At 27.1% G+C, this 15,347-nt stretch overlaps 1 protein-coding gene across 1 annotated transcript in view; it reads left to right on the top strand.

The window, feature by feature from the left end:
- LOC100210937 (electrogenic aspartate/glutamate antiporter SLC25A13, mitochondrial) overlaps positions 1-15,347 on the top strand; it is a 67,287-nt gene that overhangs the window by 51,457 nt on the left and 483 nt on the right. The window contains exons 16-20 of the mRNA XM_065808993.1: positions 4,768-4,902; positions 5,146-5,284; positions 11,376-11,431; positions 11,521-11,623; positions 11,882-11,972. Coding sequence (XP_065665065.1) covers positions 4,768-4,902; positions 5,146-5,284; positions 11,376-11,431; positions 11,521-11,623; positions 11,882-11,972 — 524 coding nt within the window. The remainder of the gene's footprint in view (positions 1-4,767; positions 4,903-5,145; positions 5,285-11,375; positions 11,432-11,520; positions 11,624-11,881; positions 11,973-15,347) is intronic.

Here is a 15,347-nt window from a genome sequence, read left to right as displayed (position 1 = left end):
AATCACATTTGAAAGTAATTACTAAAATTTTAAAAACCTTAAGGTATGACTGAAATTCCCTACAGAATATTTATATTGGACAGCACAGCAATGATTGGAAATACTTTAGAGTGAAGAGTCAAAGTTCAATATGTTAAGCTCTGACAGTATTAAGTATGTTCAACATCCACTAGGTCACTAAAATTATGTTAAGTACTAAGTTCTCACAGTGAAGCATGGTAGTGGCTCAATAATGGTTTGGTCATGTTTTAGCCATGATGGAATAGTTTTAATCTATCAAGTTCAAGGCACTATGGACAAAAATATTTATAAAGGAATAATCAAGCATAATGCTATCACATGCAAAGAGCAAAATGTTGTATAGTTGGACTTTCCAATATGAAAATTATCTAAAGCACACATCCAAGCTAGTCATAGAATTTTTAGCCCAAAAGAAAGTTTGAGTCTTGAAATGGCCAGCACAGTCTCCAGACCTGAACCCAATAGAATGTCTTTGGGAGCACATCAAGCAATTAGTGGTCACAAGCCAACAAATTAACAAGAGATATTTGAGTTGATTAATTAATCAGGTTGATTCAATGCCATGTAGGTTCAATGCTGCCAAATGGCAAAAATATTTCCAACCAAGTATTAGCATTATGTACAGGTTATAAACTTTATGTAGGATGTATTTTGTTAGTCCAATTACTTTTGAGATGATCATTTGCAATTTTTTAATAAAAATTGCTAATGATCAGCTCAAAATTTTTAGTAATCACTTCCTAATTTGACTTTTTGTTTTTCTCCTCATAATTGTAGTATAATTTGGCATACTTATAAGAAATTTTATTTAGAAAAATTATTATATTTTTTGCCACTATTAGTTAAAAACAATGCCTAATATAACATGGTCCATCATAAATAATGCTCCCGCCTATAACAACAAGTAAAAAGTGCCTATTATGCTTATACAAAAAACCAATAATTTTATTGTATAAAAATCCCAAAGAATTAATAAACAAAAAATGGAAACTGATGTCCAAGTGTCACCTTGAGAACAAATTTTTGCTGGATAACCACAAACCAAAAGATTAGATTTTTCTAACGCATTTTTTTCTTGTACAGAATTATTTTTCATTGAGAAAATATCGTATTTTTACCTGATGATAGCATTTAGCATAAAATATTTAGTTGAAAAAATATGTAGTTTTATTTTATTTATATATATATACACACACACACACACACACACACACACACACACACACACACACACACACACACACACACACACACACACACAAATATATCAAAATTTAACAAAACACTACAGAAATAATTTAAAGCTATTTCTTTCAATTGTTCATATGCCAAATAACTTTAGAGGCCATTCTTTCGATTGAGACAAAAAACAAGTTTTGATAACTTTTTTGTATTGGTCCTGTTGTAATATCTACAATGTACAGTAGATCAAGGTCTTTCCCTCTGATAACCAAACAAGAAATGACTATGTTCATGGAATTTTTAATTGGTAGCTTTTTTGACATTTTAAGTCATAACTTCTATGGTAGACTCATTGCTAAAGCATACCTAAAGAAAAAACAAGAAAAATTAACACATATAAAGACTGAAATATCAAGAAAAATATTCATTGTATTATAAAAAATTACTGATTTCCTTTCATTAATAGTGAAACTAATGTGACTCTTTGTCCAATTAAGGTGCTTTTAATTGTAGAACATTTAGCAAATCTATTTTTTTACTATTTTTACTACCATTCTCTCATTCCTGGGTCCTATTTTCTTTTTTTGATTGCCTTCTCTCTGAAAAAATAAAGAAAAGCCATTTTTTATTTTGTCTTCTTTTACATTCGTTTTACATTGTGTCTTGATATATCCTTACTGGTCAAAAGATATTGAATAAAAGCCTTTTTTCAGAACTAATGTCTTCTTTTTTGATATTTTGTAATTTAGAACTTATCAACAATTTTTTCTATAAAACTAATTTGAAAAAAAAAAAACATTGGTTTTTATAGAAAATCACATAACAAAATATTGAAATATTTAAAAGTTGTTCATAAGTATATTATTATATAAATTTTACGTTGTTAAATCACAATGGTTAACAAAAAAATATCATTTAAGTTAAAAAAATATACATATTAATATAGTATGGATGATAAAACATGGATTTTGTAAATTGAACAGGTACTGAATTTATTCACCCCTGAATTTATTGCCACTCTAAAAATATTTTCATATTTCTAAAAAATTGAAAGTATTAGTTATAAACAAAAAATATATAAATCTACTAGTAAAAATATCGCAATTTGATTTAAATGGTACTTAAAACATTAAACCTTAGGGCAGGGCCTCTAATCTACATTTTGTTTTAGTTTAACTTTCATTTCTGGCTTGTAAGCATAAGAAATTTGCTAGAGTTCACAACTGATAGTATAGTTGAGAATAGGTTTTGATGTTTTTTATATTTTTTTGGATTTATTGATTGGTATTTTTATTGCTTGTTTTTGTTTATTTTTAACTTTTTAAAATTAAAAAGATAGGTAAAGAAAATGAATATTATTAGGTCCTCGATAAGTTGTAAGTGGGCAAAGCACCATGGCCAGATTGCTGAAAATCTAAAAGCTGAATTTTAAGCAGATGCTCTTTTGGTTGTTCATAAGGGTGGAAATTTGATGCATGATTTGACTAAACTAAAACTCATGCGTAAAGGAGCTCCTGAATGTTGCAAAAGTACCAAATTGAACTGGACAAACTCAAGCAAATGCTGTTGTAACTGCTTTAGAAAAATAAGGTTGACAGAAAATGTTGTGGGTTTGTTATTTAACACAACTGTCAATGTTCTCCGATTGGGCGTTAAATCCATTAAATGATTGGGCAAGTACAACCTCCAAGATGTGATGCTTACATGCAAGATAAAGAAGGTCCATCTCAAGTTTTGCTTTAATGATAATACATGCTCCATTTCTCCCTCCAGTATTTGAGGTAGTTGTGTCAAAGAACAAACCAAAAACTTTTTCTGTTGAGCCTTTTACTTCTAAGGCAGTTACAACAGAGTTTGCTTGAGATTTTTTAGTTCAATTTTGTAAATTAAATTAAAAAATTATTCAGAAAAAAAATTGTTTGTTATAAAGGAACAAAATATGGCTGGTTCCCATTAAGTTTTCATTTATAGGAAATCATCAATCTACTAAAGTCAATTAATCATCTATAAATCATCTACTGATGATTCAGCCATAGGCTTAGCAGAGCGTAAAAAAATTTTTCTAATTTGTTTAGCCATAGATGCAACTAAGTGAACATTGATTGACAAGTTTATGTTTTTCTTTTGAAGCAGTCATCTTAAAATTATTACAGAACAGATTGCATAAATAACTTTAGATATTGTTTGATTCATGACACAGTAACTTATAAGTAATATATATATATATATATATATATATATATATATATATATATATATATATATATATATATATATATATATATATATATATATATATATATATATATATATATATATATATATATATAAATATATATATATTTATATATATACATATATATTTATACATGTATATATTTATATATATATATATATATTACATATACATTTATATATATATATATATATATATATATATTTATATATATACATATATATTTTTATATATATATATATATATTTATATATATATATATGTATATATTTATATATATATATATATATATATATATATATATATATATATATATATATATATGTATGTATGTATATGTATATGTATATATATATGTGTATATATATATATATATATATATATATATATATATATATATATATATATATATATATATAAATATATATATATATATATATATAAATATATATATATATATATATATATATATATATATATATATATATATATATATATTATGTAAATTATTTTACAATTAGGTCTAAATAAAAACACATTTATTGAAATAGTTATAAGCAGTGTAAATGCATCTCATAACTTATATACAAACTATATTCATAATATTTATTTTATATAGTTTTATATAGTTTATTATATAAACAAGATGTCTAACTTTGATCCGAAAAGTGAAGCCACTTATACCCTTTTTACAAATCGCAGATTAAATTTTTAAACAAATATTGTTTAACTTTTCCATTCTTAAATAAAGTAAATATATTTTAAGTATAAATACTATTTACGTAAAAGTGTTAAGAGGAAATTAGAAATAATAATTTACATTTCCTAAATTCGTTTCCGAATAGTAAGGGTTTAAAGTTTTAAATATTAATGTGAAACGACAGGGGCCTTTAAAGCATTTTTATGAATTATAATACTTTTTAATAAACCTAGGTTCTTATAAAAACTTTTATAAGTATTTTATAATTGCTAAAACGTGTTTCTGAACTTTTTTTTAACTTATTGAGAACTCTTGATGCTCTAAACTTGCATTTTAACTTTTATTCCACCCATTGGCATCAGCTTTTGTCCTTTTTACAAATGGCGAGCCATATTAATAAACAAAAAATAGCGGTTTCATTTTTTGTTCAATAAAATCCTGCAAGTTAGACATCTAGTTTATATAATATATCATTGGTAATTACTTTTAATCACATTTCAGATCTGTTTTCTTTGAAATATATATAATATTGAGCCCATTTTCTTTAGTTTTTCTGTACTTATTTTGTTATTGTTTTAAATTGAACTATGTAGGGTGCTTGTTTTGTTATTGTTTTAAATTGAATTAGGGTGGTGGAGCTCAAGTTATGTTCACTAATCCTATAGAAATAGTTAAAATTCGAATGCAAGTAGCTGGTGAGTTAGGTGTACGACCTAGTGCTTTAGAGCTATGTAGGGAACTGGGATTTACTGGACTCTATAAGGTAAATAAATTTAAATTTTTTATTTTCTGAGATAAGCATAGAAAAAAAGGTTAAAGTTACAAGCTATTAAAAATTGACAAACAATAGATAAAGATAATCAGTTGAAAATATAGATAAATCTTTTGAAAAACCTGAAGAAAAAAATGGAGTTTAAAGGTTTTAAAAATAGTTTATTTTTAGGGTGCTGGAGCTTCTTTTTTTTTCTTTTTTTTGAATTATTCAGTTCTCAACTATATTTTATAGGGTGCTAGGGCTTGTTTTTTACGTGATATTCCATTCTCTGCTATCTATTTTCCTTGCTATGCTCACTTTAAAAAGTCATCTGCTGATCATAATGGTTATAATAACCCATTGTCATTACTTTTATCTGCAGCTGCAGCTGGTAAGTTTTGGTTTTCAGGTTTTAGATTTATAGAATAATATGTTTTTACATCAACCTAACTTTTATGTCAAGCATTATCCTTTAAACAAACCTTGAAAAACTTCACTGTAGTGACCTCTCTCTTATTTCTGTCTGAATTAGAAATATGCTTCACTGTAGTGATCTCTTGTGGAGATTAACAGTTTGACAGGTGCTTTTTCTTTTTTTGCTAAGCTATTGCTTTTTGTCATGATGTCTATTTTTTTTTTTCTTTCACCTAACAATTTTATTAGGCAATTGTAGAAGACATTTATTATCCTAGGAACATTATGAGTTGTTTGCAGAAGATATCTAATTGTAGATAGTTGCAAAAAAAGGTTTATAGAAGAGATTTGCTAAGGAGAATCATTAAGAAATAGTTATAAAAAACAAAATTGTAAAAAGAAGTTTGTGATCTCCATAACATTTCTAATATCTCATTATGGAGATATTAGAAATGTTATGGAGGTATTATGGAGGTGTTACTCATTATAGCATATTAGAGATGACATGCAGGTGTTACTCATAATAGAGAGAATACCAAAAAAGTTTTGTATATGATTTATTGGTGCAGATGAATTTCTGGAATATTTCTTAAGCTGCCAGTTAACTCATATTTCTTGAGTTATTTTGCAATAAATTTTTAACTGACTTGTTTGATCTCTATTACTACTTTTATGCAAAATAAGTTTCTTTTCAAATTATTTAACTAAGCTAAATGAATAAAAACAATTTTAAAGTCAGGTTTTATCTTTCTTTTATCTTATTAATTTTATTTTTTTAATGATTATATGTCTACTACTCGCTTTTTTGTTTTTGTTTTTTCATAGTTATCTATTATAAATTTTTGAAGTTATTATCGCAAATATACAATATAAAACAATAAAATATGTGTTTAAAAATATTACAATAAATGATGTTAAAATATATTTTATATCTTGTGTAACAACAATTTGGAAAGATCATAAAATTTAACATATGGAATATTAAAAACTTGTCTTTCGATTGCTCATGCAGTACAATATATTATGGAAATTTTCTATTTATATTCTTAGAAAATAATAATGAGTAATTAAGTTTTAAATAAATTTACTTTAATTTCAAGCTCTTCCTTTGTTTTCTAGTCACTCTCATTCTCATAGTGGTTGTTTGTGCCCTTGTTGGAGGATATATATATATATATATATATATATATATATATATATATATATATATATATATATATATATGTATGCATTTATATATGTATATATATATGGCCAATTCTATAGTTCAGTGACGCATCATGCGGAGAGATTTTTTTTTAATAGAAATTTTTCTATAACTCAAAAATAATTTTTTATTACTCTAAATCAATCTTGAATTAAAATTTTATAATATAAACTAAACACAATTGTATTAACATAACACTGCTACTTAGCAAAAATTAAAACATGAGTTCAGTGACACAACGCGGAAAAAAGTGTTTTTTTATCAGCATACTTTTAAATGGAGTTTTCTTTGAAATTTTAATTCTTGCTTGACTTATTAGATTTTTTTGTTGTAATTTATTCATTTGGCAATAAGGTAGTCATAAAAAAAGCCACAAACAATAAAGTTTTCATATGGTTTTATTTTACAGAAAAAAAACTATCAGTTCAGTGACGCAATGTTCAGTGACAAAATAAAAAGACGAAATTAAAATCATTTTAAAAAGTTTTGTTATTTTGTAATAAATTTTAATTATACTCAGGTGAAAATAGCATCGGAACAACGCTATCATTCTGAATAATAAAAATAATGTGACTTTGATATACCTTTGATTTTTCTTGAATAACTTAAAATTGAACTGAATCCAAGTTCATTTTTTTGTTGTCTTGTATCGTTTTCTGACATGTGAATTACAGATATTTGCAAATCTTGTAATGCTAACGCAAAATCTGCTGCTGACCTGATTTCATATTGACTAGTTTTAACTCTCAGGGCTGCGATTCGCTTAACAGTAGCTCCTATTACATCAACCACTCCTTTCCCGTGCATCGCTGCAAAGAAATGCCAGAAGAATTTTTTATGAAAACGTTTTTCAAACACAACCATTGCAGCCATAATGCTTTTGTTTTTGAACTGAGAAGTGGCATTATCGCTGAACATGTGTACTTCTTTGACTTGATCAGGAATAAAGTGAAGGATTTTGTCAATGTACGGTATAACGGAAGACTTAGTATGATCAGTTGAATCTGAAACTATGGCAAATGTTTTTAACTCAATGTTCCAGACTGCTAGGGTCATGATAGAAACTTGATTTTGACCAAAATGAGCCGCTTGTGGCTCATTTTGATAGAAACACCTAGCGTTTTCAGCCCAGTCAACTTGGATTACCGCAATTTCAGACTTAACACTCATCAAAACCTCCTTCAGTTTATTAAAAATTGTTGATTGGTTTTTCTTTACAAATGCGTGTTTAACGAACTTATCACGCATCGCTGATATGTATTGGATTTCTGTTACAGTAGACTTTTTTGTAATTTTTTCAATGTTTGCATATGTTTTAGTTTCAGGCTTTCTCCACTTGTCCCAGGATACTTCGAAACCAAATGTATTAACAGTTTGCAAGTGTTTATCGAACTGTTTCATACCTTTGCATGCAACGCATTTGTCATAGGCGTGTACGGTTCACAAACAAAGTTATTTATCATTTCAGATCCAACTTTGATTGAAGGCGCTTGAATTGATTTTGTTAATGCATTCAAGGCAAATCGCATATTTTCATGCAAACTACCAACACAAACATTATGCGGAAATTTTGTAACTGATTTTACATTGCGTGGACGAAGGTTGCAAAATTTGCTGAGTCCAATTTTTATGTGCAGATGCTTTTCCTTGAATAACTCGAAAGCTTCTTTTAGCGTATAATATAAATGACGTATCTGAATTTTGTTTGCTTTTCCGTCAGATAATTGAATTCGAGTGACATCTTTTTTGTTTAGTGATATTTGGGAAACTTCATCTTCATTATAAAAGTTTACAACAGCTAAAACATCGCTTTCAGAAAGACCGTACAGCTTTGAACATGCTGAAGGTAGACCCGAATTATCTTTACAAGCAGAGCTATTTGAAAGAATAGAAAGAATTTCAGATTGTTTCTCCTTTGAAGTTGGTAGTGCTTTTAAAACTTTTTTCATTGCTTTTCCTCTTTGTTGAACGTTTCTAAAAGATGAGTTTGGTCTTTGATATTGATTTAAAAGTTTTCTTTTAGGATCGGCTTTCAATTTTTCTCGATATCTCTTAGATCTAACTCTGGACATTTCTTTCTTTTTATCAGCATTCCGAGAAACATAATTAGCTTGGTATTCTGCATAACGTTTTTTTTTACTTCTAATTTTGATTCCATTTCTTAAAAATTTACAACTTTATAAGAAAATGTTAACATAAATCCAAAAGTTTACTAATATTTACTAATAGCCCTTCACAATACTAAAATGCAAAAATTTATTCGAATTTAAAAAATTTGAAAACCCACAACGAAATCTGAACTTTTGGATGATATTTTGACTTCCTTACCGCGCTATTTTATAAAACGCTAATTATCCCGTCGATGGGTTCAGTGACGCAACAGCTTTTAAACTATAACTATATGTTAATACAATGCTTTTTGACTAATTTTTTTTTAGTAATGATTAAAAGTTTACATTAAAGTATATAATTTCTAAAAAAACCTCGCCATAAAGCATAATTTCATTGCGATAATTAAACTTTTTTAGCTTTTAGTTCAGTGACACAACATAATTTTTGCAGATGTGTATGTGACAAAAAAACACTTGAATTATTTTTAATGAGTAAAAGTTTTTTTACTCAAGACATATATGAAATCTCAAAGATTCTTTCTAAACAAAAATATGGATATGTTTTGTTTAAAATATTGCAATAACTCGCCCTCAAATTTTACTCACTTTTTCGAATAATAAAAAGAACAAAAAGTTGCTAACATTCATCAAATTTATCTACTCGGTTCAAACATTTTCTACTCAAAATTTATTTTAACAATAATTTTAAGGTGTTTAAACTATAATTAAAGAAATAAAACCTTTTGAAAAAAGAAATTTTTAAACACGAAATTTATCTCTTCCATCGTGGATATAGCCATATATATATGTATATTTGTATATATATATATATATATATATATATATATATATATATATATATATATATATATATAAAAACACACACACACACACACACACACACACACACACACACACACACACACACACACACACACACACACACACTCACACACACACACACACTCACACACACATAAAAGAAGCATTAGAAGCAACAAATGGTGTCATACTGGAATAGGTAGCTTCAGTACATACATCGATTATCTTATATCCTTCTGCCAGTTAGAGTGCCACTACATCGACCATAGAAAAAAAATTTAATATTTCAAATAGAGTGATATATAGAGGAAGTTTATTATATATTTAAGTGGAGGATTATTTGATTTCAAATAAACTTCCACTTATATATAATAAACCTTTGTCTTTGATGGTGTGGAACTTGTGAGTTGGTTGAAATATTTAGCTAGTTTCAACTGTCACAGCCTTACAACAAAGGCAAGTTCGGATTATATAGAAATTATGATCTGGCAGTGTTTAAAAGCCGGAGTGGCCAACAAATAAAAGCATTAAAAAAAAATTTAAATAATGATCTCCTTATATCTATCAGCTGAAATTTTAAAATTGTTAATTATCTGTACTTAATGTTAAATCTTAATGGTTTAACATTAAGTCCAAAGTTTTTTCCAACCTTACTGATAGGCAGATAATTCAATCATATACATGCTGACTCTATCAAACTAAGATTGTCAATTAATTCTTCAAATAAAAGTATTTTTAAACAATCTATTTCTCCTTATCAAGATGCACTAATTAAATCAAGTTTTTTTTGCAAGTTTGCTTACCATTCAAATAAAACCCAGACCCATTCGAAAATCAAAAATAAAACAGAGTTTGGTACAACCCACCTTTCAGTGTCACATTGCGACAAAAATAGGTAGTCATTTTTTGGCCGTGGTATATCTGTACTTTCTTGTTGGTCACAAACTCAATATATTTAATCGAAATACAATTAAAATACCCTACTTGTGTATGTCAAACATCAAGTCCATCATTAGTTTGCACAATCACCAGATATTTTATCACCAAGGTACAACTGACGAAAAAATCTGAAACTGTGTCAACAAGTCCAACTACCCCTTAAACAATCAGTGCTTGACTTAAGTGAAACTCGATTTAAATCTCGGTACGCTAATCACCTAAATTTATTTTAACATTAACAAATTACAGAATTGATACTGAACTGTCTAAAAAAATTTGAGACATTTTAGACAGAAAAAGTTTTCTCACTGAAGTGGAAAATTGTGAAACGTTGCAATTTATACAGCTCTTTGTCAAAAATCTGCAGTCTTTGCTTATATGAAAGATTTCTCATTTTTATTAAACTAATGAAACGAGTTGATTTCCAACAGGCACAAGAATAGTTTCCTCTTTTTTTAACACAGGTGTTCACTTAATCTTTTGCTTTTTTTTCTATGGTTGCTATGTTGGTCTAGCAACGTAAAGGGCTCATTACACCGTATATTGTAATTTTTAATGGGTTTTTTAGTTTTTAATTTTGTATTAAATGGCTGATGATTGCCGTTAAGGTATGAAACCAAAAGTACCATAGAAGTTGTTTATATATATATATATATATATATATATATATATATATATATATATATATATATATATATATATATATATATATATATATATATATATATATATATATATATATATATATATATATATATATATTAAAAATAAGTTATCAAAAGTAACCTAATAATTATTTTCTAGAATCTTTTCTTAATTTTTAAAACATAACTTTAAATATAACTTTGATAGTAAAAGAAAATTCTGCTTTATTTAAAATAAAACAAAGTTTTTAACAAAAATTTGCTTTAATCCTAAAGGAATTATAATTATAAATATATAAGTTTATTTTTTATAAATGTAAAAATTTAGTTGTAAATATATTAAAGGAGTACCAGCTGCTTACCTTTGTACACCAGCCGATGTAATCAAGACAAGGCTGCAGGTATATACCAATACTTTATAGCTTTTAGGTGATCTTCACTAAATTATATGTATTTATTTTATAAAGGTAATTTTTTGTCTTTGCATTAGGTGAAAGCTCGTCGAGGCCAACAGACATACAGGGGTGTTATAGACTGTGCTCGTAAAATCTATGTTGAAGAAGGTGGAACTGCTTTCTTTAAAGGTGGACCCGGTAGGTGCATGTTATTTGTGCATTAAATTATTTTTGTTATTTTGGTTTAAGTCATTATTTCAATATATGATAATATTTAATAAATTAAAAGATTTGATCAAATTTCAAAATCAAAATTTTAATAACCAGATTTTAAAATATTTCATTATATTTTCTTTTCATTATAGCCTTATACTTCATTATTATATTATGTTTCATTATTACATCATTTTTCATTATAAAATTTTTAGATTTAATAATTTTTTTTAAATATAACAGCTCGTGTTTTACGCTCTTCGCCACAGTTTGGCGTAACTCTGATGGTATATGAAATGCTTCAGAGGTTTTTGTATATTGATTTTGGCGGAGGGTAAGTGCATTTATTACTTCTTAGGTTTAAATAAGCTAATTATACTAGAATATTCTTTGGGCTAAAATAGGATTGTAAATTAAACTGTAAATTAAAATTTTTTTTCAGGTTACAGTAAATTACAGTTCACTGTAAATTTTAAAATTTTGTAAATTACAGTATTCTAACTTTTGAAAATGTTTTTTTAAAGTTTTTTATATAACTAATGTTGATAAAACTAGTGTTACATGATTTCCTGTCAAAAATGTTATATGGGGTTCTTTGAGTTATTTCCTGGTGAGAGCACGAAAAGTTTGTTTCATGATTCTGTCTGCCTGTAGTTTTTCTCACTCAGTACAGGAATTATCTTTTTCAGAACATATCCGGATATTTTTTTTAACTTTTAATTTTTTCCGGATTTCCAAAAAATCTTCCGTAAATACAAGGTTAATAAATAATTTTGAAATATATGGGAAATTTGCGTAAGATGAGCAGGTTCCTAAGATGATATAACCACTTTTACGGGTAGACTAATGATTTTTTCGCGAACTTTTTCGGTTAAGGATATCCATACAAATTCGACGGTATTATTTATTTTAATTTCTTGGTTGTATAGTTAATATTCTTTGATTGTTTTACTGTTAAAAAAATTTACCATCCCCGTTATAATTTTTTATTTTCTAATAACGTCAGAGCGAAACATGATCAAAAATTTATTACATCCTCAATATTTTATGGTTATCTATCGCTAATTCAATGGGTTATATGAAATAATACATAAGCTGTTGTCATGCTTTTTAAATTATGATTGTACTCGGTGAAGTTGCTTAAGGTGATACGTTTTTAGACGCTCAAGATGAAATGGGGCTTTTTATTAAGAAAAGCTCGTTTTTTCAAAGTTATTCTCTACGGAGCTTTATTTTGGTATTTCAAGAGCGAAAGTTTTTTCAAAAAATAGTATCGTTAGCATTTTTAGAGATAGGAAAGATTTATTATTGTTTTTTTTTTATGGTTGAGATAAGTACTTTTTACTTAAGTATTTTCCTTAAAGATTTAAAAAAAATTTTTTATTATTTTTTTGTTATTTTGAGTTTTTTTGAGTTGCATTAAAATAAGCTCATCTTAGGAAACTGGTTTCCTAAGATGAGATGATTGGGTGTGTTGAAAATAACGCAATTTTTGTTATAAAGTTTTTTTTTTAAATGAACTATTCATTTACATTCTTTAAGAGGAAAGATTAAATTATGATAATCTACAAAAATAAATATAAATATTATAATATTTCGGCTGCAAAAAAATAATACACTGTTAACATGCTCAACATATGCAACCTTCCTGTATGTTTTTAAACTTTTTAATTCATAACCCATTAGGGTTTCCCGAATCTATGCTGCCACCCCCTTAATGTGTCTATATAATAAAATAACACTGGAATTAAACATTTTTTGAAAAAAAAGCTTTTAGTAATATCCTAAGACCCTTGAACATATTGGTCCCTATATTAATAATAAAAAAGTTTTTCAAAAGTATGTCTTGTTGGATTTTAAAATAAGCGAAATTATATAAAAACTTCAAAAGTATTCAATAAATATAATTTTTTTATAAATATATATGTATAAAAAAATTATTATTTTAAATTTTAGTGAATGATGTTTTTTAACTAAAAACGAAAAATAGGGAGTTTAACAAGATTTTTTAAATATAATTTCTTTTAGCCATGTCTTTTTTAAAAAATGGTAACAATTTTAAAATTTTTACATAATTTCGCTTCTTTTGAGATCCAACATGATATACAGGGTGATTTAATCAAAAGTATAAACTTTAAAATTGAATAAAAATTGTAGATCAAATCGGATTATTTAGTCCGATACACCATTTTAAAGATAAATTAAAAGGAAATTGAGTGATAAGAATTTATTTTTTTATTTTTTATCAATATGACCTCCATTTTTTTCGATTAATAAATGACATCTTTTTGTAAAATTCAAAAACGTTGATTCCAAAGCCGAAGTGTTTATTTTTTGAATTTCTCTCGTGATGTTCTCTTTTAAATCATCCAAAGTCTTCGGTAATGCTTTATAAACTTTAGACTTAAGATAACCCCATAGGAAATAATCAAATGGATTGAGGTCTGGTGATCGTGGAGGCCATTGTTGCTTGGTAATGAATTTCTCCCCAAATTTACTTTGTAACCACTCTTGAACCATATTAGCCGTATGCGGAGTAGCCCCATCTTGTTGAAAGTAGTATTTTTTGTGACTCTCAACTCTATAGTGCTTAGGCCAGAAAAAAATTTTAAGCATATCCAGGTAATTGTGCTGATTTACCGTTCCTTCGAAAAAGTAGGGTCCGTAGATTTTTCGGCAGGAAATGGCACACCAAACCAAAACTTTCGCATCGTGCAACGGTTTCTCTATCCAATCCTCAGGTCTCTCATTCAGCCACATTCTGTTATTTTGCTTGTTGATCGACTCAGTAAGGTAAAAATAGGCTTCATCTGTTGTGATCAACCATTTGTGAACATCCTTTTTCAAGTCCCTTGAATGACCCTTTTTTCATAATCAAGTGGCAATAGTTGATGAACACTCTGGTATTTATACGGTTTGAGTTGTAAATCTTTGAGAAGAATATCACGGCAAAGACTGTATGAAATTTCAACATCAACTGAGGTTTTTCTGATCGACAATGTAGGATCTTCGAAGAAGAGTACTTTCAGCTTATTTCTGGCATTAATTCGAATGTCTTGCTCATTCCTCGGTTTTGGTGGCAAATCAAGTATTGTTCCGGTTGTATCAAATTTTTTAGATAATTTTGTGATAGCTGTTGCCGTTGGACATGGTCTGTTCTTAAATTTACTTCTATAAGCTCTCTGAACCAGACTTACGCTCTTCAACTCGACCAATTTTTTTGTTAAAAATATGCGTTTTTGAATATCGTATCTCATGGCTATGCTGTTATTTTAATTTTTTTTGAAATTATTAACATTAAATTTCCTTTTTAATGAGCTTTAAAATGTACTATCGCACGTAATGTATTTGCAATCAAAAAATTAATTATGTTAATTTAAAGTTTATACTTTTGATTAAATCACCCTGTACTTTTAAAGAACTATTTTTTTGATAATTATAGGGACCGTTTTTAAATCCAGTGTTATTTTATCATATAGAACACATTAAGGGGGTGGCAGCATAGATTTTTCAAAAATTTTGTTATTTGGGACACCCTATTACCCATACAAAAAAATTTTTTGTTTTTGAAAAATGTTTTACTGATTTTTTAAATATGACCTAGATGATTTATGTCAGTAGTAGCTCTCAAGTAAACACTCTCGAATAATGTAAATACTTATAAAAGTTAGACATTAATTTTAAATTACATTTTGTGAAAATGCTAAAC

The sequence above is a fragment of the Hydra vulgaris genome, chromosome 11, assembly GCF_038396675.1.
Source record: "Hydra vulgaris chromosome 11, alternate assembly HydraT2T_AEP".
NCBI classification, from domain to species: Eukaryota; Metazoa; Cnidaria; class Hydrozoa; order Anthoathecata; family Hydridae; genus Hydra; species Hydra vulgaris.
Note: the sequence above shows the minus strand (reverse complement) of the source record. Positions and strands in the feature narration are given on the sequence as shown.